The sequence below is a fragment of the Toxotes jaculatrix genome, chromosome 16, assembly GCF_017976425.1.
Source record: "Toxotes jaculatrix isolate fToxJac2 chromosome 16, fToxJac2.pri, whole genome shotgun sequence".
Lineage (NCBI taxonomy): Eukaryota > Metazoa > Chordata > Actinopteri > Toxotidae > Toxotes > Toxotes jaculatrix.
The window spans coordinates 21,200,750-21,225,485 of NC_054409.1; the positions used below are offsets into that span (position 1 = coordinate 21,200,750).

Consider the following 24,736-nt stretch of genomic DNA (forward strand, 5'->3'; position numbering starts at 1 on the left):
ATTGGAAAGAAAAACGATCATTTGATTAAAAGGCAAAAAGATTTGTGAGGATCGTTTCATAGCACAGCTGTACAGGTTTAGTGTAAAAGTGTTATTATGAGAATTGCTTGCAAATGAACCGTGTGATTCCCTGAGGGAGGTGGTCTCTCTCTTCTAGACAGAAATTATCATGAACAAAAGGACATAATCTCAGACCTGATTGAGAGATTTCTTTTTTTGTTCTTGTCAGCTATGGGAACGAAGAAGAGGAGCCCACTGATAGGGCTGGCGATGATGATGATGATCATGGTGATAATGGCAACAGCAACGATGATGTCCTCTTCATCTCCCTGCTTTTTTATTCAGTACCAGCAGGAGATTGCAGTGCTGCAGGAGAAGCTGCGGGCGTCAGTGCAGAAGCTGGAGGAGTACGAGGCCCGTCTGAAGGGTCAGGACGAGCAAGCCCAGAAGGTGCTGATGGAGTACCAAGCCAGACTGGAGGAGTCGGAGGAGCGTCTGCGCAGACAGCAGGATGACAAGGACCTCCAGATGAAGGGCATCATCAGCAGGTAGGGAAGAAGAAGCTGCTTGGTTGAAATGCAGATGTGTGCATCTGTTCTATCACTCAGAATGTATTTAAATTTGTCCAGTAACACTGACTTCGTTTGATTACATTTCCAGGTTAATGTCCGTGGAAGAGGAGCTAAAGAAGGATCATTCAGACATGCAGGCAGTCGTAGACTCTAAGCAGAAGATCATCGACGCACAGGTCAGTTTGCCCTTTTACAATATGTTGACTGACAGGACGATTATAGTGCCCACTGTGCAGGTTGCATATGGTTTTGTTGATACTTTCTGTCTTTGTGTTTCAAATTTGTATGTGCTGTCACTTGTGTTTTCTGCTTGAGGAAACAAAGGGTCACTGAAATACAAAGAGATGTTTAATTCATAGCTGTCTCAGCTCTGGCATTGACAAGCTTGAATGGCTGAGCAGAATTTCTCAGCTTCCTCCCACTCTCTGTCTTATAAAACATACATTCAAAAATTTCTTATCTAGTTTTCTGTCAATATGCAGCTCTTCTATAATCCATGCCAGTTCTTATTCATATAAAACTGTGTTTAAAATCCTTCTTAGAAAAAAGTGTTGCTTTAGAGCGCTTTGATGCTTCCTGAATGTTGATTGTTGGGAATGTAATTATGAGTTAAGCATAAAATGATTGTGTGGGCATATCCACTGCCATCAAGGCTTAAATGCTGCCGAAGTCTTAGTGAAAGTTGTCTCCGGATACCATTTCTTCTATACTGTGGAAAAAGTACATATTATTTGCATGCAAAGACACAAACGCAAATGTGCATCTTTAGAAATGAATTTCGAAGTGATTTTACAACAGAACTGAAAAAAAAAGAAAATACAACTTTTCTGCAACATGACATTTACAAAAGCACAGACACAAACATGCGTAGGTGATTAATCTCCTTCATGCCTAAAGTAATGAGACTTTGAATCTGCAAACAAACACACAGCAAGGCAATAAGTTGTCTCCCTCGCTAACAGGCAGAGAGAATGAAAGAGCTCATTATAAAGATAGGGAGGGAGGTTTGCCTCTTTGGTTCAGCCCAGTCTCTATCATACAGTTAACACAATTGCAAGAACTCATAAGAACAGATTTGTAAGTGGCATAAAATTTATCACATTTACCAATTTGTGCGTGTGCGTGTGTGTGTGTGTGTGTGTGTGTGCAGGAGAAGCGCATAGCATCGCTGGATGCAGCCAATGCCCGTCTCATGAGCGCTCTGACCCAGCTGAAGGAGCGCTACAGCATGCAGACCCGCAACGGCATCTCCCCCACCAACCCCACCAAACTGCAGATTACTGAGAACGGAGAGTTTAGGAACAGCAGCAATTGCTAGACAGACTGGTATCTGCCCCGAGTGAGTGTCGAGTGCCTGCGAGTGTACAGTTATTCAGTGAGAGGTCATCTACGTGCATGCATGGATGCATGCCTGTTTGAAAGACTGCGAGCGTGTGCGTGTTTTTAAAAGCAGACAGTACTTTTAGAGGACATTTCCACTTTTTGGACACAGTGTGGGAGTAAGGACATCGCTCTGGGGGGCCAGCCAACCAGAAGAGGCGGGACTGCGGTGTGATGGACAGCTGACTGAGAAAACAAGATCACCAGACGGCCTTCTTTGTGAGGGTGACGGCCAGATGAGGCGGGGCGGAGCTTGTACATAAGAAACTCAAAGCTGTCCATCAGTCAAACACTTCGCCTGTGGATGTGTGGAGTCGCTAGTACATTTCAAACCCAGCCTTTGCCTGGGATGAACCACTATACTGTATAGCCACACACAGTGACGACCGCTAGACACGGTCGCCCTAGCAACCCTCCTCTCCTCCTATCTCTTTATTCTGCTCCCTCTTGATGACCAAGTGGACGCACTTACAAACAATAACACGCATTGAGGATTATCACTTTAGTTTTCTCGAGAGGATTACTTTCTAGTGTTTTATTTTAAAGTCACTGTTTATAAAGAACCAAATAGGAGCTAAAAAAAAGAAATAGATATTTTTAGCCTAAAACAATCTTCTTTATTTCCCTCCTCACTCCTTGGGTGTGTTCCTGAGCGTCCCGCTGACCCCGCGTCCCCCCCACCATCCCTATGTAGTGCACTTTGTGAAAAGCTATTGGTACATGAAACGCCTTAAGTAAGGAACACACCTCGACTTTATCCTGCAGCTCCCCTATTTCTGCAAAAAAAAAAAGGCACAACTTATACTGTGGATTTGTAAAGGATACAAAAATAAATTGTACACATTTAAATGTATTATGAACACTAAAGTAAATGAATTCTATGTGATACTATATTAATGAAATTTAATATAGATGTATGCATTTCTTTTTTCTTCTATAGAGTATACACACATAAACCTATATTTGATAATCTCAAATATAAAAGCAGCCCTTTATTTAGGAGTGAGATCTAGTTTTATTTTTCTTCTCTTACGATGAAAGACTGTAGTGTGTAGCTTGCTTTGGAGCCCTGGAGGAGGAGACCACGCCGAGCAGTGATCAGCACCGTCGCCTCAGTCATCCTTCAGATATCCATGATGCTAAACCCTTTACATTCAGTATGCACTACAGTTGAGAGAAATGTCTGTACAGTGGTTTGCACAGTCAAGTGATTGGTTCTCCTACTGGTGCTCATCACTGCTCTTAAAGACACAGATCAGTTAAACCCAGATTTTGATTTGGGTTGTGGTCTTCATTCTCTAGTAGCACAAGAGCTATTGAGAGACGTGTTTAGACACACTCACTCATACTATACACTGGACTGGTGAGCCGTTGTTAAAATGGCCTCCTTAGTTACAACATTTTCTCTCTAACTGCTTTGTTTGTCAGTGGTAATGAAGTATTGCTGCATCCAAACTGTGACTCTATTAATCCTAGTGGCATCATCTCTCTCCTCTTTTCTTCTCTCAGTCTCTTTCTCTTACTCACCTTTACCCTCTTTCATCCCCCATTCTTCTGAATGTGAAGATGCTGACTCACAGTTGGTCTTAACATGAGGTTTAGTCCTTCTTAATCTCTCTTTTCATTGCGCCATCCCATCTCAGCATCTGTATTTTGTATATTTTTGTAGCCATTTTTCATACCTATACCAGAATATATACATCAAGTGTGAGGCTCTGCATGCTTCATCCTTGTTCTAGAGCCAATGGTAGCATCAGTATCACCATTTGTTTTCTTTAGTTGCCTATTCGAAGGTGGTGGTGATGATGAATGGCTTGCTGCAGACATATACAGTATATTGAACATAAGATTACTGAGTGTATCAAGAGGCTGGACAGCCTGGGAAAGTGTAAATAAAATGCTCACATTATTTTTACGTAATGTTAACAGCTTTTTGTAAATGTATCTTGTGCTCAAACTCTGCTGTATCATTATGGATATTGTAAATACAAAATAGCTGAGTCAGTCACCTGTCCTCATTGGGTAGAACTATACAATTAAATTAACCTTTCAGTGTTCTCCCTGTTAAAGCTATTGTTTTTGTATTTAGACTGTAGTATCACTAGCCAAAAAACTGATTAAGTAGGAGTTCGACTCTTGGGAAGTCGTGGAGGATGCCTAGTTGGTTTCCGGCCAAGCTGAGTCCAGTCTCGATGAGATTCACAAGCACAATCCTGTATTTCTCATCAGTCTAGCTCTATGCACTTTTACGTTCAGTGGTTGGTGTTTATAATTAGCATTTTTTAGGCAAAGCACCTGTTTCAGGTGTTTAAAAACGTGGCAAAGTTCAAAACCGAAGAAAGGGATTTTCTGGTATTACTTAATCACAACCATGATGTATCTGATAAATGGAACAATTTACAGCTTTTTCCCCTGTTTTTAGAAACAAATAGCCTCAGACTAAAGAATCCTCTAGTAGCAAAAACAATCATATAGGATTTTTTTCCCCTTTCATTTCTTCAGGCATCCAGTCCTAAAAGAATATTGTACAACTGCAGAGATTAAAGTGAGAATATATAACTTTTGACTGAAGAAGTAGAAGTTCTTCCTCTTATAAATGAACAGTTGAATTCATAGGCAATAAAACACTATGTCAATCAGTTCAATAACTTATACTCAAAGGGTTTGCTGCTAAAGCCTTGCAAGGTCTAATTTTACCTGTCACAGTGCTGTTACAATAGCTTAGCATTTTAGCTAGATACTAAACTGCTGTTTACAGCCTTAATTGGTCTGTTATGAACAGTAGTGTTTGGCAGCTAAGGTTAGCAAATTTTGAGGTTTTTTTTTTGCTCTAGAAGTGATCCTGATCACTGACTTTATGAATCCTCAACACTTATGCTATTGTTACAGTAGCTTAGCATTGTAGCTAAATGCTAAAAAATGGTTAGCAGATCGTTTGCTGGCTAAAGGTACCTAAAGCTAGCACATTTCAGTTAAATTTTGCTGTATAATAGCAATTCAGTTCTGAGTCTTCCCCTCCTACTCTGCTGTTGCAGTAGCTTAGCATGTAGCTAAAAGCTAAACTACTGCTTAGCTTCATGCTAAATTAGCTACTGTTCAGGTAAATGCTAAACTATTGTTTAGCATTTTTACTAGCTAAACAACCAGTAATTTTTTTGATGCCAATACAGCTTTTGGTGTTTAATGTTGGCAAAATTTAATTTAAATAAATGTCAGTGTTAGGCACATTAGTATTCAGTTATGACTCTCTGCTTGTGCATCTGTTACAATAACAATAGCATGGTAGCTAAAAACCTACTAAAACTACTGTTTAGCTTAATGCTAAACAACTTCTGTTTTGCTAGCTAAACTGTTGTTTGATGCTAACTTTACAACCCTACTGGCCAGTTTTGACAATTATTTTTTGATGGTTAAAGTAAACAAATGCTAGATCATTTTATGTACATTTTGCTATATAATTTATTCAGCATAATTGCTCTTCTCCACTTTTGCTACTGTAACAGTAACCTAGTATTTTATCTAAAGGCTAAACTACCGTTCAGCTAAATAGGTAACTTTGGTTTAGCATTTAGCTAAAACAGTTTTGTGGTTCAGTATGGCAGGAGTTTAGCATTTAGCAGTGATGGTTCAGTAAAAGTTGCATAGTCTTGCTTTAAACTGCAATGTACAATAATGAAAGTCATGTATGCCACATCAGTACATCTACACAAAGTAGAGGACACACACTGATGTTTGGTTTCTAATTTGAATTTTCAACTATTATTTCATCTATCCCATCCACATTCCCACCTCAGTTCTGTTTCATGAGTCAGAAAACCATGAGCTCACAGTTCAGCCAGTCCGGTAAAAGATCAATCAAAATATAGGCTAAAGCTATAAATAAAGTAAAAGATGTTGTATGTTTTCTATTATCTTGTAGAAAATACTTTTGTAAGTATGTTGAAAGTATAAAGTATTTGCTGGATTCTGCTTCCTTTGACGACAGTGACAAAACAATAATGTACAGAGGAATTTGTGTTGACAAAATGTGGCTGTGCAATTTATGTACATTCGCAACTAGACCTATTAAAGTTTTATTTAGCTATTTTAAAATCCTGTCCCTCAGTGTCTGTCTCTCATCCCCTTGCTCACATTGTTCTCTGTGACACTTTGTTATTATGAAAGGTAAATGAAGCTTAATGTGAGTGCATGTGAGATGAATCACATATTCATTAAATACTCAAGCAGGCCTAGATAGATGACAAGCATCTAGAGAGAACATATGCTCAGACTTGGGGTCCAAAGGCAGAGTGGAGGGTATGATGGAGGGATGTGAAAGACTGGTTTGAGCAGTGCCTACTTCTCAGCAAGCATGACCTACATACTGCCTGATTGTTATTCCCCACAGTGGGTAGGAGAAAGCCTGAAATGGCCTTAACAACAGAAAGGGAAGGGATTTTGTAGTGAAATGTCTCTCTCAAATAGCTGTAGCTGTAAATTGAGCTGATGCTCAAATGCCTCTCACAGTATAACTCAAATGCAAGAGAAAAGCAATATGAAAGTCTTCAGTATTGTTACTGTATTCTTATACAACAATAGTATCGAATGAGGAAAGTGGACCTCATTAACAGCAGGTCTTCATTGCGTGTATTTTAAAGAAAAGCTCCTGTGCTGTTAATTGCTCCCTGTGAGGCTCACTTATTGCTTTGGCCATGTGGAACACAGTCCCTGGGGGCAAAGATATGCATTTAGGACATTGTTCTAATAAAACAAGCTACTAGTCTCACCACTCTCCAGTACTCTCCCACCCATGGCTCAAAAGTATCAAAGGCAAGAAAACACAACCACATATTAAACCACTTGTTGATTGCGAGATGATCTCCTGCCAAGTGCAAAGTAACAGCCAAGGAGAACATACTTTAATTCCAATCCAAAACATCTCCAATTGAAAAGGCCAAAGAAATAAGTGTCATGTGCTTTGGCTATCTATTTTATGCACAACTGAACACTAAAGAAATAAACCCATCTCTTAAAAAGCTTACACATAATTCAAGAAAATCTATAAGGTTAAAAAAGAAATGGAAGGGAATCCTGCAAAAGATGCCAAATTGCAGATGGCAAGTAGTTAGAATTAGCTCAGTCTTTATCAATTATAACATTACAACAATTTAAACTTAAAAAGTAAAATATATACTGTATTTTTGGCTGGACATAGACGTCTGAGCTCAGCCTCAGCATTTTTTTCAACCACTGGGCAACAACAACAAAAATTAAAGCTGCAAGAAGCGATGGACGGGCCCTTGCACCCCATGTGAGCCGTTCAGGGGGACAAATTACTCAACAAAGCGGCGGGAGAAAAATAAAAGAGGAGAGCAATAATAATCCCTTCAGTTACAATAGGCCTTCACACAAATTTCGTGCATGGGCCCTAATAAAAAATGTTATAGTATAGTAAGGCTTCAAAATCGGCCAAAAAAGGAATACTTTAGTATGGCCCCAAAATATAAAAAAAAAACAAAAAACGTCATAGCATAGTAAGGCCTCAAAATAGGCCAAAAAAAGTCATACTTCAGTATGGCCTAAAAATATGCCAAAAAACGTCATAGTGAAGTAACGCTTCAAAACAGACCAAAAAAAGTCATACTTTAGTATGGCCTCAAAATGTCATAAAAAAGGTCATAGTATAGTAAGGCTTCAAAATAAGCAACAAAAAAAAAAGTCATACTTTAATATGGCCTCAAAATATGCCAAAAACGTCATAGTATAGTAAGGCGTCAAAATAGGCTAAAAAAAGTAATATTTTAGGAAGACCTCAAAATGTCATAAAAAACGTCATAGTACGGTAAGGCGTCAAAATCGGACAAAAAAAGTCAAAAAATTTTTTACTTCAAAATGTCATAAAAAACGTCATAGTATAGTATGGCGTTTTTTTCGGGCAAAAAAAGTCAAAAAATTTTTTGACCTCAAAATGTCATAAAAAACGTCATAGTATAGTATGGCGTCAAAATCGGACAAAAAAACGCAAAATTTTTTTTGACCTCAAAATGTCATAAAAAACGTCATAGTATAGTAAGGCGTCAAAATCGGACAAAAAAAGTCAAAAAAATTTTTGACCTCAAAATATCATAAAAAACGTCATAGTATAGTATGGCGTTTTTTTCGGGCAAAAAAAGTCAAAATTTTTTTTGACCTCAAAATGTCATAAAAAACGTCATAGTTTAGTAAGGCGTCAAAATCGGACAAAAAAAGTCAAAAAAATTTTTTTGAACTCAAAATGTCATAAAAAACGTCATAGTATAGTAAGGCGTTTTTTTCGGGCAAAAAAAGGCAAAAATTTTTTTGACCTCAAAATGTCATAAAAAACGTCATAGTATAGTAAGGCGTCAAAATCGGACAAAAAAAGTCAAAAAAATTTTTGACTTCAAAATGTCATAAAAAATGTCATAGTATAGTATGGCGTTTTTTTCCGGACAAAAAAAGTCAAAAAAATTTTTGACCTCAAAGTGTCACAAAAAACGTCATAGTATAGTATGGCGTTTTTTTTTTCGGGCAAAAAAAGTCAAAAATTTTTTTTGACCTCAAAATGTCATAAAACACGTCATAGTATAGTATGGCGTTTTTTTCGGGCAAAAAAAGTCAAAATTTTTTTTTGACCTCAAAATGTCATAAAAACGTCATAGTATAGTATGGCGTTTTTTTCGGGCAAAAAAAGTCAAAAATTTTTTTGACCTCAAAATGTCATAAAAAACGTCATAGTATAGTATGGCGTTTTTTTTGGGCAAAAAAAGACAAAAATTTTTTTGACCTCAAAATGTCATAAAAAACGTCATAGTATAGTAAGGCGTCAAAATCGGACAAAAAAAGTCAAAAAATTTTTTGACCTCAAAATATCATAAAAAACGTCATAGTATAGTATGGCGTTTTTTTCGGGCAAAAAAAGTCAAAATTTTTTTTGACCTCAAAATGTCATAAAAAACGTCATAGTATAGTAAGGCGTCAAAATCGGACAAAAAAAGTCAAAAAATTTTTTGACTTCAAAATGTCATAAAAAACGTCATAGTATAGTATGGCGTTTTTTTCGGACAAAAAAGTCAAAAAAATTTTTGACCTCAAAGTGTCACAAAAAACGTCATAGTATAGTATGGCGTTTTTTTTCGGGCAAAAAAAGTCAAAAAATATTTTTGACCTCAAAATGTCATAAAAAACGTCATAGTATAGTATGGCGTTTTTTTCGGGCAAAAAAAGTCAAAAATTTTTTTGACCTCAAAATGTCATAAAAACGTCATAGTATAGTATGGCGTTTTTTTGGGGCAAAAAAAGTCAAAAATTTTTTTGACCTCAAAATGTCATAAAAAACGTCATAGTATAGTATGGCGTTTTTTTTGGGCAAAAAAAGTCAAAAATTTTTTTGACCTCAAAATGTCATAAAAAACGTCATAGTATAGTAAGGCGTCAAAATCGGACAAAAAAAGTCAAAAATTTTTTTGACCTCAAAATATCATAAAAAACGTCATAGTATAGTATGGCGTTTTTTTCGGGCAAAAAAAGTCAAAATTTTTTTTGACCTCAAAATGTCATAAAAAACGTCATAGTATAGTATGGCGTTTTTTTCGGGCAAAAAAAGTCAAAATTTTTTTTGACCTCAAAATGTCATAAAAAACGTCATAGTATAGTATGGCGTTTTTTTCGGGCAAAAAAAAGTCAAAATTTTTTTTGACCTCAAAATGTCATAAAAAACGTCATAGTATAGTAAGGCGTCAAAATCGGACAAAAAAAGTCAAAAAATGTTTTGACTTCAAAATGTCATAAAAAACGTCATAGTATAGTATGGCGTTTTTTTCGGACAAAAAAGTCAAAAAAATTTTTGACCTCAAAGAGTCACAAAAAACGTCATAGTATAGTATGGCGTTTTTTTTCGGGCAAAAAAAGTCAAAAAACTTTTTTGACCTCAAAATGTCATAAAAAACGTCATAGTATAGTATGGCGTTTTTTTCGGGCAAAAAAAGTCAAAATTTTTTTGACCTCAAAATGTCATAAAAACGTCATAGTATAGTATGGCGTTTTTTTGGGGCAAAAAAAGTCAAAAATGTTTTTGACCTCAAAATGTCATAAAAAACGTCATAGTATAGTATGGCGTTTTTTTTGGGCAAAAAAAGTCAAAATTTTTTTTGACCTCAAAATGTCATAAAAAACGTCATAGTATAGTAAGGCGTCAAAATCGGACAAAAAAAGTCAAAATTTTTTTTGACCTCAAAATATAAAAAACGTCATAGTATAGTATGGCGTTTTTTTCGAGCAAAAAAAGTCAAAAAAATTTTTGACCTCAAAATGTCATAAAAAACGTCATAGTATAGTATGGCGTTTTTTTCGGGCAAAAAAAGTCAAAAAATTTTTTGACCTCAAAATGTCATAAAAAACGTCATAGTATAGTATGGCGTTTTTTTGGGGCAAAAAAAGACAAAAATTTTTTTGACCTCAAAATGTCATAAAAAACGTCATAGTATAGTATGGCGTTTTTTTCGGGCAAAAAATATCAAAATTTTTTTTGACCTCAAAATGTCATAAAAAACGTCATAGTATAGTAAGGCGTCAAAATCGGACAAAAAAAGTCAAAAAATTTTTTGACCTCAAAATGTCATAAAAAACGTCATAGTATAGTATGGCGTTTTTTTCGGGCAAAAAATATCAAAATGTTTTTTGACCTCAAAATGTCATAAAAAAGGTCATAGTATAGTAAGGCGTCAAAATCGGACAAAAAAAGTCAAAATTTTTTTTGACCTCAAAATGTCATAAAAAACATCATAGTATAGTATGGCGTTTTTTTCGGGCAAAAAATATCAAAATTTTTTTTGACCTCAAAATGTCACAAAAAACGTCATAGTATAGTAAGGCGTCAAAATCGGACAAAAAAAGTCAAAATTCTTTTTGACCTCAAAATGTCATAAAAAACGTCATAGTATAGTAAGGCGTCAAAATCGGACAAAAAAAGTCAAAAATTTTTTTGACCTCAAAATGTCATAAAAAACGTCATAGTATAGTATGGCGTTTTTTTCAGGCAAAAAAAGTCAAAAAATTTTTTGACCTCAAAATGTCACAAAAAACGTCATAGTATAGTAAGGCGTCAAAATCGGACAAAAAAAGTCAAAATTTTTTTTGACCTCAAAATGTCATAAAAAACGTCATAGTATAGTATGGCGTTTTTTTCGAGCAAAAAATATCAAAATTTTTTTTGACCTCAAAATGTCATAAAAAACGTCATAGTATAGTAAGGCGTCAAAATCGGACAAAAAAAGTCAAAAATTTTTTTGAACTCAAAATGTCATAAAAAACGTCATAGTATAGTAAGGCGTCAAAATTGGACAAAAAAAGTCAAAAATTTTTTTGACCTCAAAATGTCATAAAAAACGTCATAGTATAGTATGGCGTTTTTTTCGGGCAAAAAAAGTCAAAATTGTTTTTGACCTCAAAATGTCATAAAAAACGTCATAGTATAGTATGGCGTTTTTTTCGGGCAAAAAAAGTCAAAATTGTTTTTGACCTCAAAATGTCATAAAAAACGTCATAGTATAGTATGGCGTTTTTTTCGAGCAAAAAATTTCAAAATTTTTTTTGACCTCAAAATGTCATAAAAAACGTCATAGTATAGTAAGGCGTCAAAATCGGACAAAAAAAGTCAAAAATTTTTTTGACCTCAAAATGTCATAAAAAACGTCATAGTATAGTATGGCGTTTTTTTCAGGCAAAAAATATCAAAATGTTTTTTGACCTCAAAATGTCATAAAAAAGGTCATAGTATAGTAAGGCGTCAAAATCGGACAAAAAAAGTCAAAATTTTTTTTGACCTCAAAATGTCATAAAAAACGTCATAGTATAGTATGGCGTTTTTTTCGGGCAAAAAATATCAAAATTTTTTTTGACCTCAAAATGTCACAAAAAACGTCATAGTATAGTAAGGCGTCAAAATCGGACAAAAAAAGTCAAAAATTTTTTTGACCTCAAAATGTCATAAAAAACGTCATAGTATAGTAAGGCGTCAAAATCGGACAAAAAAAGTCAAAAATTTTTTTGACCTCAAAATATCATAAAAAACGTCATAGTATAGTATGGCGTTTTTTTCGGGCAAAAAAGTCAAAATTTTTTTTGACCTCAAAATGTCACAAAAAACGTCATAGTATAGTAAGGCGTCAAAATCGGACAAAAAAAGTCAAAATTTTTTTTGACCTCAAAATGTCATAAAAAAAATCATAGTATAGTATGGCGTTTTTTTCGGGCAAAAAATATCAAAATTTTTTTTGACCTCAAAATGTCACAAAAAACGTCATAGTATAGTAAGGCGTCAAAATCGGACAAAAAAAGTCAAAATTTTTTTTGACCTCAAAATGTCATAAAAAACGTCATAGTATAGTAAGGCGTCAAAATCGGACAAAAAAAGTCAAAAATTTTTTTTGACCTCAAAATGTCATAAAAAACGTCATAGTATAGTATGGCGTTTTTTTCGGGCAAAAAATATCAAAATTTTTTTTGACCTCAAAATGTCACAAAAAACGTCATAGTATAGTAAGGCGTCAAAATCGGACAAAAAAAGTCAAAATTTTTTTTGACCTCAAAATGTCATAAAAAACGTCATAGTATAGTATGGCGTTTTTTTCGAGCAAAAAATATCAAAATTTTTTTTGACCTCAAAATGTCATAAAAAACGTCATAGTATAGTATGGCGTTTTTTTCGGGCAAAAAAAGTCAAAATTTTTTTTGACCTCAAAATGTCATAAAAAACGTCATAGTATAGTAAGGCGTTTTTTTCGGGCAAAAAATGTCAAAATTTTTTTTGACCTCAAAATGTCATAAAAAACGTCATAGTATAGTAAGGCGTCAAAATCGGACAAAAAAAGTCAAAATTTTTTTTGACCTCAAAATGTCATAAAAAACGTTATAGTATGGCGTTTTTTTCGGGCAAAAAAAGTCAAAAATTTTTTTGACCTCAAAATGTCATAAAAAACGTCATAGTATAGTATGGCGTTTTTTTCGGGCAAAAAATGTCAAAATTTTTTTTGACCTCAAAATGTCATAAAAAACGTCATAGTATAGTAAGGCGTCAAAATCGGACAAAAAAAGTCAAAATTTTTTTTGACCTCAAAATATCATTAAAAACGTCATAGTATAGTATGGCGTTTTTTTCGGGCAAAAAAAGTCAAAATTTTTTTTGACCTCAAAATGTCATAAAAAACGTCATAGTATAGTATGGCGTTTTTTTCGGGCAAAAAAAGTCAAAATTTTTTTTGACCTCAAAATATCATAAAAAACGTCATAGTATAGTATGGCGTTTTTTTCGGGCAAAAAAAGTCAAAAATTTTTTTGACCTCAAAATGTCATAAAAAACGTCATAGTATAGTAAGGCGTTTTTTTCGGGCAAAAAAAGTCAAATTTTTTTGACCTCAAAATGTCATAAAAAACGTCATAGTATAGTATGGCGTTTTTTTTGGGCAAAAAAAGTCAAAAATTTTTTTGACCTCAAAATGTCATAAAAAACGTCATAGTATAGTAAGGCATCAAAATCGGACAAAAAAAGTCAAAATTTTTTTTGACCTCAAAATGTCATAAAAAACGTCATAGTATAGTATGGCGTTTTTTTCGGGCAAAAAAAGTCAAAATTTTTTTTGACCTCAAAATGTCATAAAAAACGTCATAGTATAGTATGGCGTTTTTTTCGAGCAAAAAATTTCAAAATTTTTTTTGACCTCAAAATGTCATAAAAAACGTCATAGTATAGTAAGGCGTTTTTTTCGGGCAAAAAAAGTCAAATTTTTTTGACCTCAAAATGTCATAAAAAACGTCATAGTATAGTATGGCGTTTTTTTTGGGCAAAAAAAGTCAAAAATTTTTTTGACCTCAAAATGTCATAAAAAACGTCATAGTATAGTAAGGCATCAAAATCGGACAAAAAAAGTCAAAATTTTTTTTGACCTCAAAATGTCATAAAAAACGTCATAGTATAGTATGGCGTTTTTTTCGGGCAAAAAAAGTCAAAATTTTTTTTGACCTCAAAATGTCATAAAAAACGTCATAGTATAGTATGGCGTTTTTTTCGAGCAAAAAATTTCAAAATTTTTTTTGACCTCAAAATGTCATAAAAAAACGTCATAGTATAGTAAGGCGTCAAAATCGGACAAAAAAAGTCAAAATTTTTTTTGACCTCAAAATGTCATAAAAAACGTCATAGTATAGTATGGCGTTTTTTTCGGGCAAAAAAAGTCAAAATTTTTTTTGACCTCAAAATGTCATAAAAAACGTCATAGTATAGTATGGCGTTTTTTTCGAGCAAAAAATTTCAAAATTTTTTTTGACCTCAAAATGTCATAAAAAACGTCATAGTATAGTAAGGCGTCAAAATCGGACAAAAGAATTCAAAAATTTTTTTGACCTCAAAATGTCATAAAAAACGTCATAGTATAGTATGGCGTTTTTTTCGGGCAAAAAAAGTCAAAATTTTTTTTGACCTCAAAATGTCATAAAAAACGTCATAGTATAGTATGGCGTTTTTTTCGAGCAAAAAATTTCAAAATTTTTTTTGACCTCAAAATGTCATAAAAAAAGTCATAGTATAGTAAGGCGTCAAAATCGGACAAAAAAAGTCAAAAATTTTTTTGACCTCAAAATGTCATAAAAAACGTCATAGTATAGTAAGGCGTCAAAATCGGACAAAAAAAGTCAAAAATTTTTTTGACCTCAAAATGTCATAAAAAACGTCATAGTATAGTAAGGCGTCAAAATCGGACAAAAAAAGTCAAAATTTTTTTTGACCTCAAAATGTCACAAAAAACGTCATAGTATAGTAAGGCGTCAAAATCGGACAAAAAAAGTCAAAAATTTTTTTGACCTCAAAATGTCATAAAAAACGTCATAGTATAGTAAGGCGTCAAAATCGGACAAAAAAAGTCAAAATTTTTTTTGACCTCAAAATATCATAAAAAACATCATAGTATAGTATGGCGTTTTTTTCGGGCAAAAAAAGTCAAAAAATTTTTTGACCTCAAAATGTCATAAAAAACGTCATGGTATAGTATGGCGTTTTTTTCGGGCAAAAAAAGTCAAAATTTTTTTTGACCTCAAAATGTCATAAAAAACGTCATAGTATAGTATGGCGTTTTTTTGGGGCAAAAAAAGTCAAAATTTTTTTTGACCTCAAAATGTCACAAAAAACGTCATAGTATAGTAAGGCGTCAAAATCGGACAAAAAAAGTCAAAAATTTTTTTGACCTCAAAATATCATAAAAAACGTCATAGTATAGTATGGCCTTTTTTTCGGGCAAAAAATATCAAAAATTTTTTTGACCTCAAAATGTCATAAAAAACGTCATAGTATAGTAAGGCGTCAAAATCGGACAAAAAAAGTCAAAAAATTTTTTGACCTCAAAATGTCATAAAACACGTCATAGTATAGTAAGGCGTCAAAATCGGACAAAAAAAGTCAAAATTTTTTTTGACCTCAAAATATCATAAAAAACGTCATAGTATAGTATGGCGTTTTTTTCGGGCAAAAAAAGTCAAAAAATTTTTTGACCTCAAAATGTCATAAAAAACGTCATAGTATAGTATGGCGTTTTTTTCGGGCAAAAAAAGTCAAAATTTTTTTTGACCTCAAAATGTCATAAAAAACGTCATAGTATAGTATGGCGTTTTTTTCGAGCAAAAAATTTCAAAATTTTTTTTGACCTCAAAATGTCATAAAAAAAGTCATAGTATAGTAAGGCGTCAAAATCGGACAAAAAAAGTCAAAAATTTTTTTGACCTCAAAATGTCATAAAAAACGTCATAGTATAGTAAGGCGTCAAAATCGGACAAAAAAAGTCAAAAATTTTTTTGACCTCAAAATGTCATAAAAAACGTCATAGTATAGTATGGCGTTTTTTTCAGGCAAAAAATATCAAAATGTTTTTTGACCTCAAAATGTCATAAAAAAGGTCATAGTATAGTAAGGCGTCAAAATCGGACAAAAAAAGTCAAAATTTTTTTTGACCTCAAAATGTCATAAAAAACGTCATAGTATAGTATGGCGTTTTTTTCGGGCAAAAAATATCAAAATTTTTTTTGACCTCAAAATGTCACAAAAAACGTCATAGTATAGTAAGGCGTCAAAATCGGACAAAAAAAGTCAAAAATTTTTTTGACCTCAAAATGTCATAAAAAACGTCATAGTATAGTAAGGCGTCAAAATCGGACAAAAAAAGTCAAAATTTTTTTTGACCTCAAAATATCATAAAAAACATCATAGTATAGTATGGCGTTTTTTTCGGGCAAAAAAAGTCAAAAAATTTTTTGACCTCAAAATGTCATAAAAAACGTCATGGTATAGTATGGCGTTTTTTTCGGGCAAAAAAAGTCAAAATTTTTTTTGACCTCAAAATGTCATAAAAAACGTCATAGTATAGTATGGCGTTTTTTTGGGGCAAAAAAAGTCAAAATTTTTTTTGACCTCAAAATGTCACAAAAAACGTCATAGTATAGTAAGGCGTCAAAATCGGACAAAAAAAGTCAAAAATTTTTTTGACCTCAAAATATCATAAAAAACGTCATAGTATAGTATGGCCTTTTTTTCGGGCAAAAAATATCAAAAATTTTTTTGACCTCAAAATGTCACAAAAAACGTCATAGTATAGTAAGGCGTCAAAATCGGACAAAAAAAGTCAAAAATTTTTTTGACCTCAAAATGTCATAAAAAACGTCATAGTATAGTAAGGCGTCAAAATCGGACAAAAAAAGTCAAAAATTTTTTTGACCTCAAAATGTCATAAAAAACGTCATAGTATAGTAAGGCGTCAAAATCGGACAAAAAAAGTCAAAAATTTTTTTGACCTCAAAATGTCATAAAACACGTCATAGTATAGTAAGGCGTCAAAATCGGACAAAAAAAGTCAAAATTTTTTTTGACCTCAAAATATCATAAAAAACGTCATAGTATAGTATGGCGTTTTTTTCGGGCAAAAAAAGTCAAAAAATTTTTTGACCTCAAAATGTCATAAAAAACGTCATAGTATAGTATGGCGTTTTTTTCGGGCAAAAAAAGTCAAAATTTTTTTTGACCTCAAAATGTCATAAAAAACGTCATAGTATAGTAAGGCGTCAAAATCGGACAAAAAAAGTCAAAATTTTTTTTGACCTCAAAATGTCATAAAAAACGTCATAGTATAGTATGGCGTTTTTTTCGGGCAAAAAAAGTCAAAATTTTTTTTGACCTCAAAATGTCATAAAAAACGTCATAGTATAGTATGGCGTTTTTTTCGGGCAAAAAAAGTCAAAATTTTTTTTGACCTCAAAATGTCATAAAAAACGTCATAGTATAGTATGGCGTTTTTTTCGGGCAAAAAAAGTCAAAATTTTTTTTGACCTCAAAATGTCATAAAAAACGTCATAGTATAGTATGGCGTTTTTTTCGGGCAAAAAAAGTCAAAATTTTTTTTGACCTCAAAATGTCATAAAAAACGTCATAGTATAGTATGGCGTTTTTTTCGGGCAAAAAATGTCAAAATTTTTTTTGACCTCAAAATGTCATAAAAAACGTCATAGTATAGTAAGGCGTCAAAATCGGACAAAAAAAGTCAAAATTTTTTTTGACCTCAAAATATCATAAAAAACGTCATAGTATAGTATGGCGTTTTTTTCGGGCAAAAAAAGTCAAAATTTTTTTTGACCTCAAAATGTCATAAAAAACGTCATAGTATAGTATGGCGTTTTTTTCGGGCAAAAAAAGTCAAAATTTTTTTTGACCTCAAAATGTCATAAAAAACGTCATAGTATAGTATGGCGTTTTTTTCGAGCAAAAAATATCAAAATTTTTTTTGACCTCAAAATGTCATAAAAAACGTCATAGTATAGTAAGGCGTCAAAATCGGACAAAAAAAGTCAAAATTTTTTTTGACCTCAAAATGTCATAAAAAACGTCATAGTATAGTAAAGCGTCAAAATCGGACAAAAAAAGTCAAAATTTTTTTTGACCTCAAAATATCATAAAAAACGTCATAGTATAGTATGGCGTTTTTTTCGGGCAAAAAAAGTCAAAATTTTTTTTGACCTCAAAATGTCATAAAAAACGTCATAGTATAGTATGGCGTTTTTTTCGGGCAAAAAAAGTCAAAATTTTTTTTGACCTCAAAATGTCATAAAAAACGTCATAGTATAGTAAGGCGTCAAAATCGGACAAAAAAAGTCAAAAAATTTTTTGACCTCAAAATGTCATAAAAAACGTCATAGTATAGTATGGCGTTTTTTTCGGGCAAAAAAAGTCAAAAAATTTTTTGACCTCAAAATGTCACAAAAAACGTCATAGTATAGTAAGGCGTCAAAATCGGACAAAAAAAGTCAAAATTTTTTTTGACCTCAAAATATCATAAAAAACGTCATAGTATAGTATGGCGTTTTTTTTCGGGCAAAAAAAAGTCAAAAAATTTTTTGACCTCAAAATGTCATAAAAAATGTCATAGTATAGTATGGCGTTTTTTTGGGGCAAAAAAAGTCAAAAATTTTTTTGACCTCAAAATGTCATAAAAAACGTCATAGTATAGTATGGCGTTTTTTTCGGGCAAAAAATATCAAAATTTTTTTTGACCTCAAAATGTCATAAAAAACGTCATAGTATAGTATGGCGTTTTTTTTTGGGCAAAAAAAGTCAAAAATTTTTTTGAACTCAAAATGTCATAAAAAACGTCATAGTATAGTAAGGCATCAAAATCGGACAAAAAAAGTCAAAATTTTTTTTGACCTCAAAATATCATAAAAAACGTCATAGTATAGTATGGCGTTTTTTTCGGGCAAAAAAAGTCAAAATTTTTTTTGACCTCAAAATGTCATAAAAAACGTCATAGTATAGTATGGCGTTTTTTTCGGGCAAAAAAAGTCAAAATTTTTTTGACCTCAAAATGTCATAAAAAACGTCATAGTATAGTAAGGCATCAAAATCGGACAAAAAAAGTCAAAATTTTTTTTGACCTCAAAATATCATAAAAAACGTCATAGTATAGTATGGCGTTTTTTTCGGGCAAAAAAAGTCAAAATTTTTTTTGACCTCAAAATGTCATAAAAAACGTCATAGTATAGTATGGCGTTTTTTTCGGGCAAAAAAAGTCAAAATTTTTTTGACCTCAAAATGTCATAAAAAACGTCATAGTATAGTATGGCGTTTTTTTCGAGCAAAAAATATCAAAATTTTTTTTGACCTCAAAATGTCATAAAAAACGTCATAGTATAGTAAGGCGTCAAAATCGGACAAAAAAAGTCAAAATTTTTTTTGACCTCAAAATGTCATAAAAAACGTCATAGTATAGTATGGCGTTTTTTTCGAGCAAAAAATATCAAAATTTTTTTTGACCTCAAAATGTCATAAAAAACGTCATAGTATAGTATGGCGTTTTTTTCGGGCAAAAAAAGTCAAAATTTTTTTTGACCTCAAAATGTCATAAAAAACGTCATAGTATAGTAAGGCGTTTTTTTCGGGCAAAAAATGTCAAAATTTTTTTTGACCTCAAAATGTCATAAAAAACGTCATAGTATAGTAAGGCGTCAAAATCGGACAAAAAAAGTCAAAAATTTTTTTGACCTCAAAATGTCATAAAAAACGTCATAGTATAGTAAGGCGTCAAAATCGGACAAAAAAAGTCAAAATTTTTTTGACCTCAAAATGTCATAAAAAACGTCATAGTATAGTAAGGCGTCAAAATCGGACAAAAAAAGTCAAAATTTTTTTTGACCTCAAAATATCATAAAAAACGTCATAGTATAGTAAGGCGTTTTTTTCGGGCAAAAAATGTCAAAATTTTTTTTGACCTCAAAATGTCATAAAAAACGTCATAGTATAGTAAGGCGTCAAAATCGGACAAAAAAAGTCAAAATTTTTTTTGACCTCAAAATGTCATAAAAAACGTCATAGTATAGTAAGGCGTCAAAATCGGACAAAAAAATTCAAAATGTCATAAAAAACGTCATAGTATAGTAAGGCGTCAAAATCGGACAAAAAAAGTCAAAATTTTTTTTGACCTCAAAATATCATAAAAAACGTCATAGTATAGTATGGCGTTTTTTTCGGGCAAAAAAAGTCAAAATTTTTTTTGACCTCAAAATGTCATAAAAAACGTCATAGTATAGTATGGCGTTTTTTTCGGGCAAAAAAAGTCAAAATTTTTTTTGACCTCAAAATGTCATAAAAAACGTCATAGTATAGTATGGCGTTTTTTTCGAGCAAAAAATATCAAAATTTTTTTTGACCTCAAAATGTCATAAAAAACGTCATAGTATAGTAAAGCGTCAAAATCGGACAAAAAAAGTCAAAATTTTTTTTGACCTCAAAATATCATAAAAAACGTCATAGTATAGTATGGCGTTTTTTTCGGGCAAAAAAAGTCAAAATTTTTTTTGACCTCAAAATGTCATAAAAAACGTCATAGTATAGTATGGCGTTTTTTTCGGGCAAAAAAAGTCAAAATTTTTTTTGACCTCAAAATGTCATAAAAAACGTCATAGTATAGTAAGGCGTCAAAATCGGACAAAAAAAGTCAAAAAATTTTTTGACCTCAAAATGTCATAAAAAACGTCATAGTATAGTATGGCGTTTTTTTCGGGCAAAAAAAGTCAAAAAATTTTTTGACCTCAAAATGTCACAAAAAACGTCATAGTATAGTAAGGCGTCAAAATCGGACAAAAAAAGTCAAAATTTTTTTTGACCTCAAAATATCATAAAAAACGTCATAGTATAGTATGGCGTTTTTTTCGGGCAAAAAAAAGTCAAAAAATTTTTTGACCTCAAAATGTCATAAAAAACGTCATAGTATAGTATGGCGTTTTTTTGGGGCAAAAAAAGTCAAAAATTTTTTTGACCTCAAAATGTCATAAAAAACGTCATAGTATAGTATGGCGTTTTTTTCGGGCAAAAAATATCAAAATTTTTTTTGACCTCAAAATGTCATAAAAAACGTCATAGTATAGTATGGCGTTTTTTTTGGGCAAAAAAAGTCAAAAATTTTTTTGAACTCAAAATGTCATAAAAAACGTCATAGTATAGTAAGGCATCAAAATCGGACAAAAAAAGTCAAAATTTTTTTTGACCTCAAAATATCATAAAAAACGTCATAGTATAGTATGGCGTTTTTTTCGGGCAAAAAAAGTCAAAATTTTTTTTGACCTCAAAATGTCATAAAAAACGTCATAGTATAGTATGGCGTTTTTTTCGGGCAAAAAAAGTCAAAATTTTTTTGACCTCAAAATGTCATAAAAAACGTCATAGTATAGTAAGGCATCAAAATCGGACAAAAAAAGTCAAAATTTTTTTTGACCTCAAAATATCATAAAAAACGTCATAGTATAGTATGGCGTTTTTTTCGGGCAAAAAAAGTCAAAATTTTTTTTGACCTCAAAATGTCATAAAAAACGTCATAGTATAGTATGGCGTTTTTTTTCGGGCAAAAAAAGTCAAAATTTTTTTGACCTCAAAATGTCATAAAAAACGTCATAGTATAGTATGGCGTTTTTTTCGAGCAAAAAATATCAAAATTTTTTTTGACCTCAAAATGTCATAAAAAACGTCATAGTATAGTAAGGCGTCAAAATCGGACAAAAAAAGTCAAAATTTTTTTTGACCTCAAAATGTCATAAAAAACGTCATAGTATAGTATGGCGTTTTTTTCGAGCAAAAAATATCAAAATTTTTTTTGACCTCAAAATGTCATAAAAAACGTCATAGTATAGTATGGCGTTTTTTTCGGGCAAAAAAAGTCAAAATTTTTTTTGACCTCAAAATGTCATAAAAAACGTCATAGTATAGTAAGGCGTTTTTTTCGGGCAAAAAATGTCAAAATTTTTTTTGACCTCAAAATGTCATAAAAAACGTCATAGTATAGTAAGGCGTCAAAATCGGACAAAAAAAGTCAAAATTTTTTTTGACCTCAAAATGTCATAAAAAACGTCATAGTATAGTAAGGCGTCAAAATCGGACAAAAAAAGTCAAAATTTTTTTGACCTCAAAATGTCATAAAAAACGTCATAGTATAGTAAGGCGTCAAAATCGGACAAAAAAAGTCAAAATTTTTTTTGACCTCAAAATATCATAAAAAACGTCATAGTATAGTAAGGCGTTTTTTTCGGGCAAAAAATGTCAAAATTTTTTTTGACCTCAAAATGTCATAAAAAACGTCATAGTATAGTAAGGCGTCAAAATCGGACAAAAAAAGTCAAAATTTTTTTTGACCTCAAAATGTCATAAAAAACGTCATAGTATAGTAAGGCGTCAAAGTCGGACAAAAAAAGTCAAAATTTTTTTGACCTCAAAATGTCATAAAAAACGTCATAGTATAGTAAGGCGTCAAAATCGGACAAAAAAAGTCAAAATTTTTTTTGACCTCAAAATATCATAAAAAACGTCATAGTATAGTATGGCGTTTTTTTCGGGCAAAAAAAGTCAAAATTTTTTTTGACCTCAAAATGTCATAAAAAACGTCATAGTATAGTATGGCGTTTTTTTCGGGCAAAAAAAGTCAAAATTTTTTTTGACCTCAAAATGTCATAAAAAACGTCATAGTATAGTATGGCGTTTTTTTCGAGCAAAAAATATCAAAATTTTTTTTGACCTCAAAATGTCATAAAAAACGTCATAGTATAGTAAGGCGTCAAAATCGGACAAAAAAAGTCAAACAATTTTTTGACCTCAAAATGTCATAAAAAACGTCATAGTATAGTAAGGCGTCAAAATCGGACAAAAGAAGTCAAAAATTTTTTTGACCTCAAAATGTCATAAAAAACGTCATAGTATAGTATGGCGTTTTTTTCGGGCAAAAAAAGTCAAAAAATTTTTTGACCTCAAAATGTCACAAAAAACGTCATAGTATAGTAAGGCATCAAAATCGGACAAAAAAAGTCAAAATTTTTTTTGACCTCAAAATATCATAAAAAACGTCATAGTATAGTATGGCGTTTTTTTCGGGCAAAAAAAAGTCAAAAAATTTTTTGACCTCAAAATGTCATAAAAAACGTCATAGTATAGTATGGCGTTTTTTTGGGGCAAAAAAAGTCAAAATTTTTTTTGACCTCAAAATGTCATAAAAAACGTCATAGTATAGTATGGCGTTTTTTTTGGGGCAAAAAAAGTCAAAATTTTTTTTGACCTCAAAATGTCACAAAAAACGTCATAGTATAGTAAGGCGTCAAAATCGGACAAAAAAAGTCAAAAATTTTTTTGACCTCAAAATATCATAAAAAACGTCATAGTATAGTATGGCCTTTTTTTCGGGCAAAAAATATCAAAAATTTTTTTGACCTCAAAATGTCACAAAAAACGTCATAGTATAGTAAGGCGTCAAAATCGGACAAAAAAAGTCAAAAATTTTTTTGACCTCAAAATGTCATAAAAAACGTCATAGTATAGTAAGGCGTCAAAATCGGACAAAAAAAGTCAAAAATTTTTTTGACCTCAAAATGTCATAAAAAACGTCATAGTATAGTAAGGCGTCAAAATCGGACAAAAAAAGTCAAAAATTTTTTTGACCTCAAAATGTCATAAAACACGTCATAGTATAGTAAGGCGTCAAAATCGGACAAAAAAAGTCAAAATTTTTTTTGACCTCAAAATATCATAAAAAACGTCATAGTATAGTATGGCGTTTTTTTCGGGCAAAAAAAGTCAAAAAATTTTTTGACCTCAAAATGTCATAAAAAACGTCATAGTATAGTATGGCGTTTTTTTCGGGCAAAAAAAGTCAAAATTTTTTTTGACCTCAAAATGTCATAAAAAACGTCATAGTATAGTAAGGCGTCAAAATCGGACAAAAAAAGTCAAAATTTTTTTTGACCTCAAAATGTCATAAAAAACGTCATAGTATAGTATGGCGTTTTTTTCGGGCAAAAAAAGTCAAAATTTTTTTTGACCTCAAAATGTCATAAAAAACGTCATAGTATAGTATGGCGTTTTTTTCGGGCAAAAAAAGTCAAAATTTTTTTTGACCTCAAAATGTCATAAAAAACGTCATAGTATAGTATGGCGTTTTTTTCGGGCAAAAAAAGTCAAAATTTTTTTTGACCTCAAAATGTCATAAAAAACGTCATAGTATAGTATGGCGTTTTTTTCGGGCAAAAAATATCAAAATTTTTTTTGACCTCAAAATGTCATAAAAAACGTCATAGTATAGTAAGGCGTCAAAATCGGACAAAAAAAGTCAAAATTTTTTTTGACCTCAAAATGTCATAAAAAACGTCATAGTATAGTATGGCGTTTTTTTCGGGCAAAAAAAGTCAAAATTTTTTTTGACCTCAAAATGTCATAAAAAACGTCATAGTATAGTATGGCGTTTTTTTCGGGCAAAAAATGTCAAAATTTTTTTTGACCTCAAAATGTCATAAAAAACGTCATAGTATAGTAAGGCGTCAAAATCGGACAAAAAAAGTCAAAATTTTTTTTGACCTCAAAATATCATAAAAAACGTCATAGTATAGTATGGCGTTTTTTTCGGGCAAAAAAAGTCAAAATTTTTTTTGACCTCAAAATGTCATAAAAAACGTCATAGTATAGTATGGCGTTTTTTTCGAGCAAAAAAAGTCAAAATTTTTTTTGACCTCAAAATGTCATAAAAAACGTCATAGTATAGTAAGGCGTCAAAATCGGACAAAAAAAGTCAAAATTTTTTTTGACCTCAAAATGTCATAAAAAACGTCATAGTATAGTAAGGCGTCAAAATCGGACAAAAAAAGTCAAAATTTTTTTTGACCTCAAAATATCATAAAAAACGTCATAGTATAGTATGGCGTTTTTTTCGGGCAAAAAAAGTCAAAATTTT

At 31.8% G+C, this 24,736-nt stretch overlaps 1 protein-coding gene across 10 annotated transcripts in view; it reads left to right on the plus strand.

The window, feature by feature from the left end:
* Positions 1 to 2,754, plus strand: part of dab2ipb (DAB2 interacting protein b) — a 114,790-nt gene extending 112,036 nt beyond the window's left edge. For all 10 annotated transcript variants that reach the window (XM_041058837.1, XM_041058838.1, XM_041058831.1 and 7 more), the window contains 3 exons: positions 346 to 548; positions 661 to 748; positions 1,723 to 2,754. In XM_041058837.1, the coding sequence (XP_040914771.1) occupies positions 346 to 548; positions 661 to 748; positions 1,723 to 1,890 (459 nt within the window). In that variant the 3' untranslated portion in view covers positions 1,891 to 2,754. The remainder of the gene's footprint in view (positions 1 to 345; positions 549 to 660; positions 749 to 1,722) is intronic.
* The last annotated feature ends 21,982 nt before the right edge of the window (positions 2,755 to 24,736 follow it).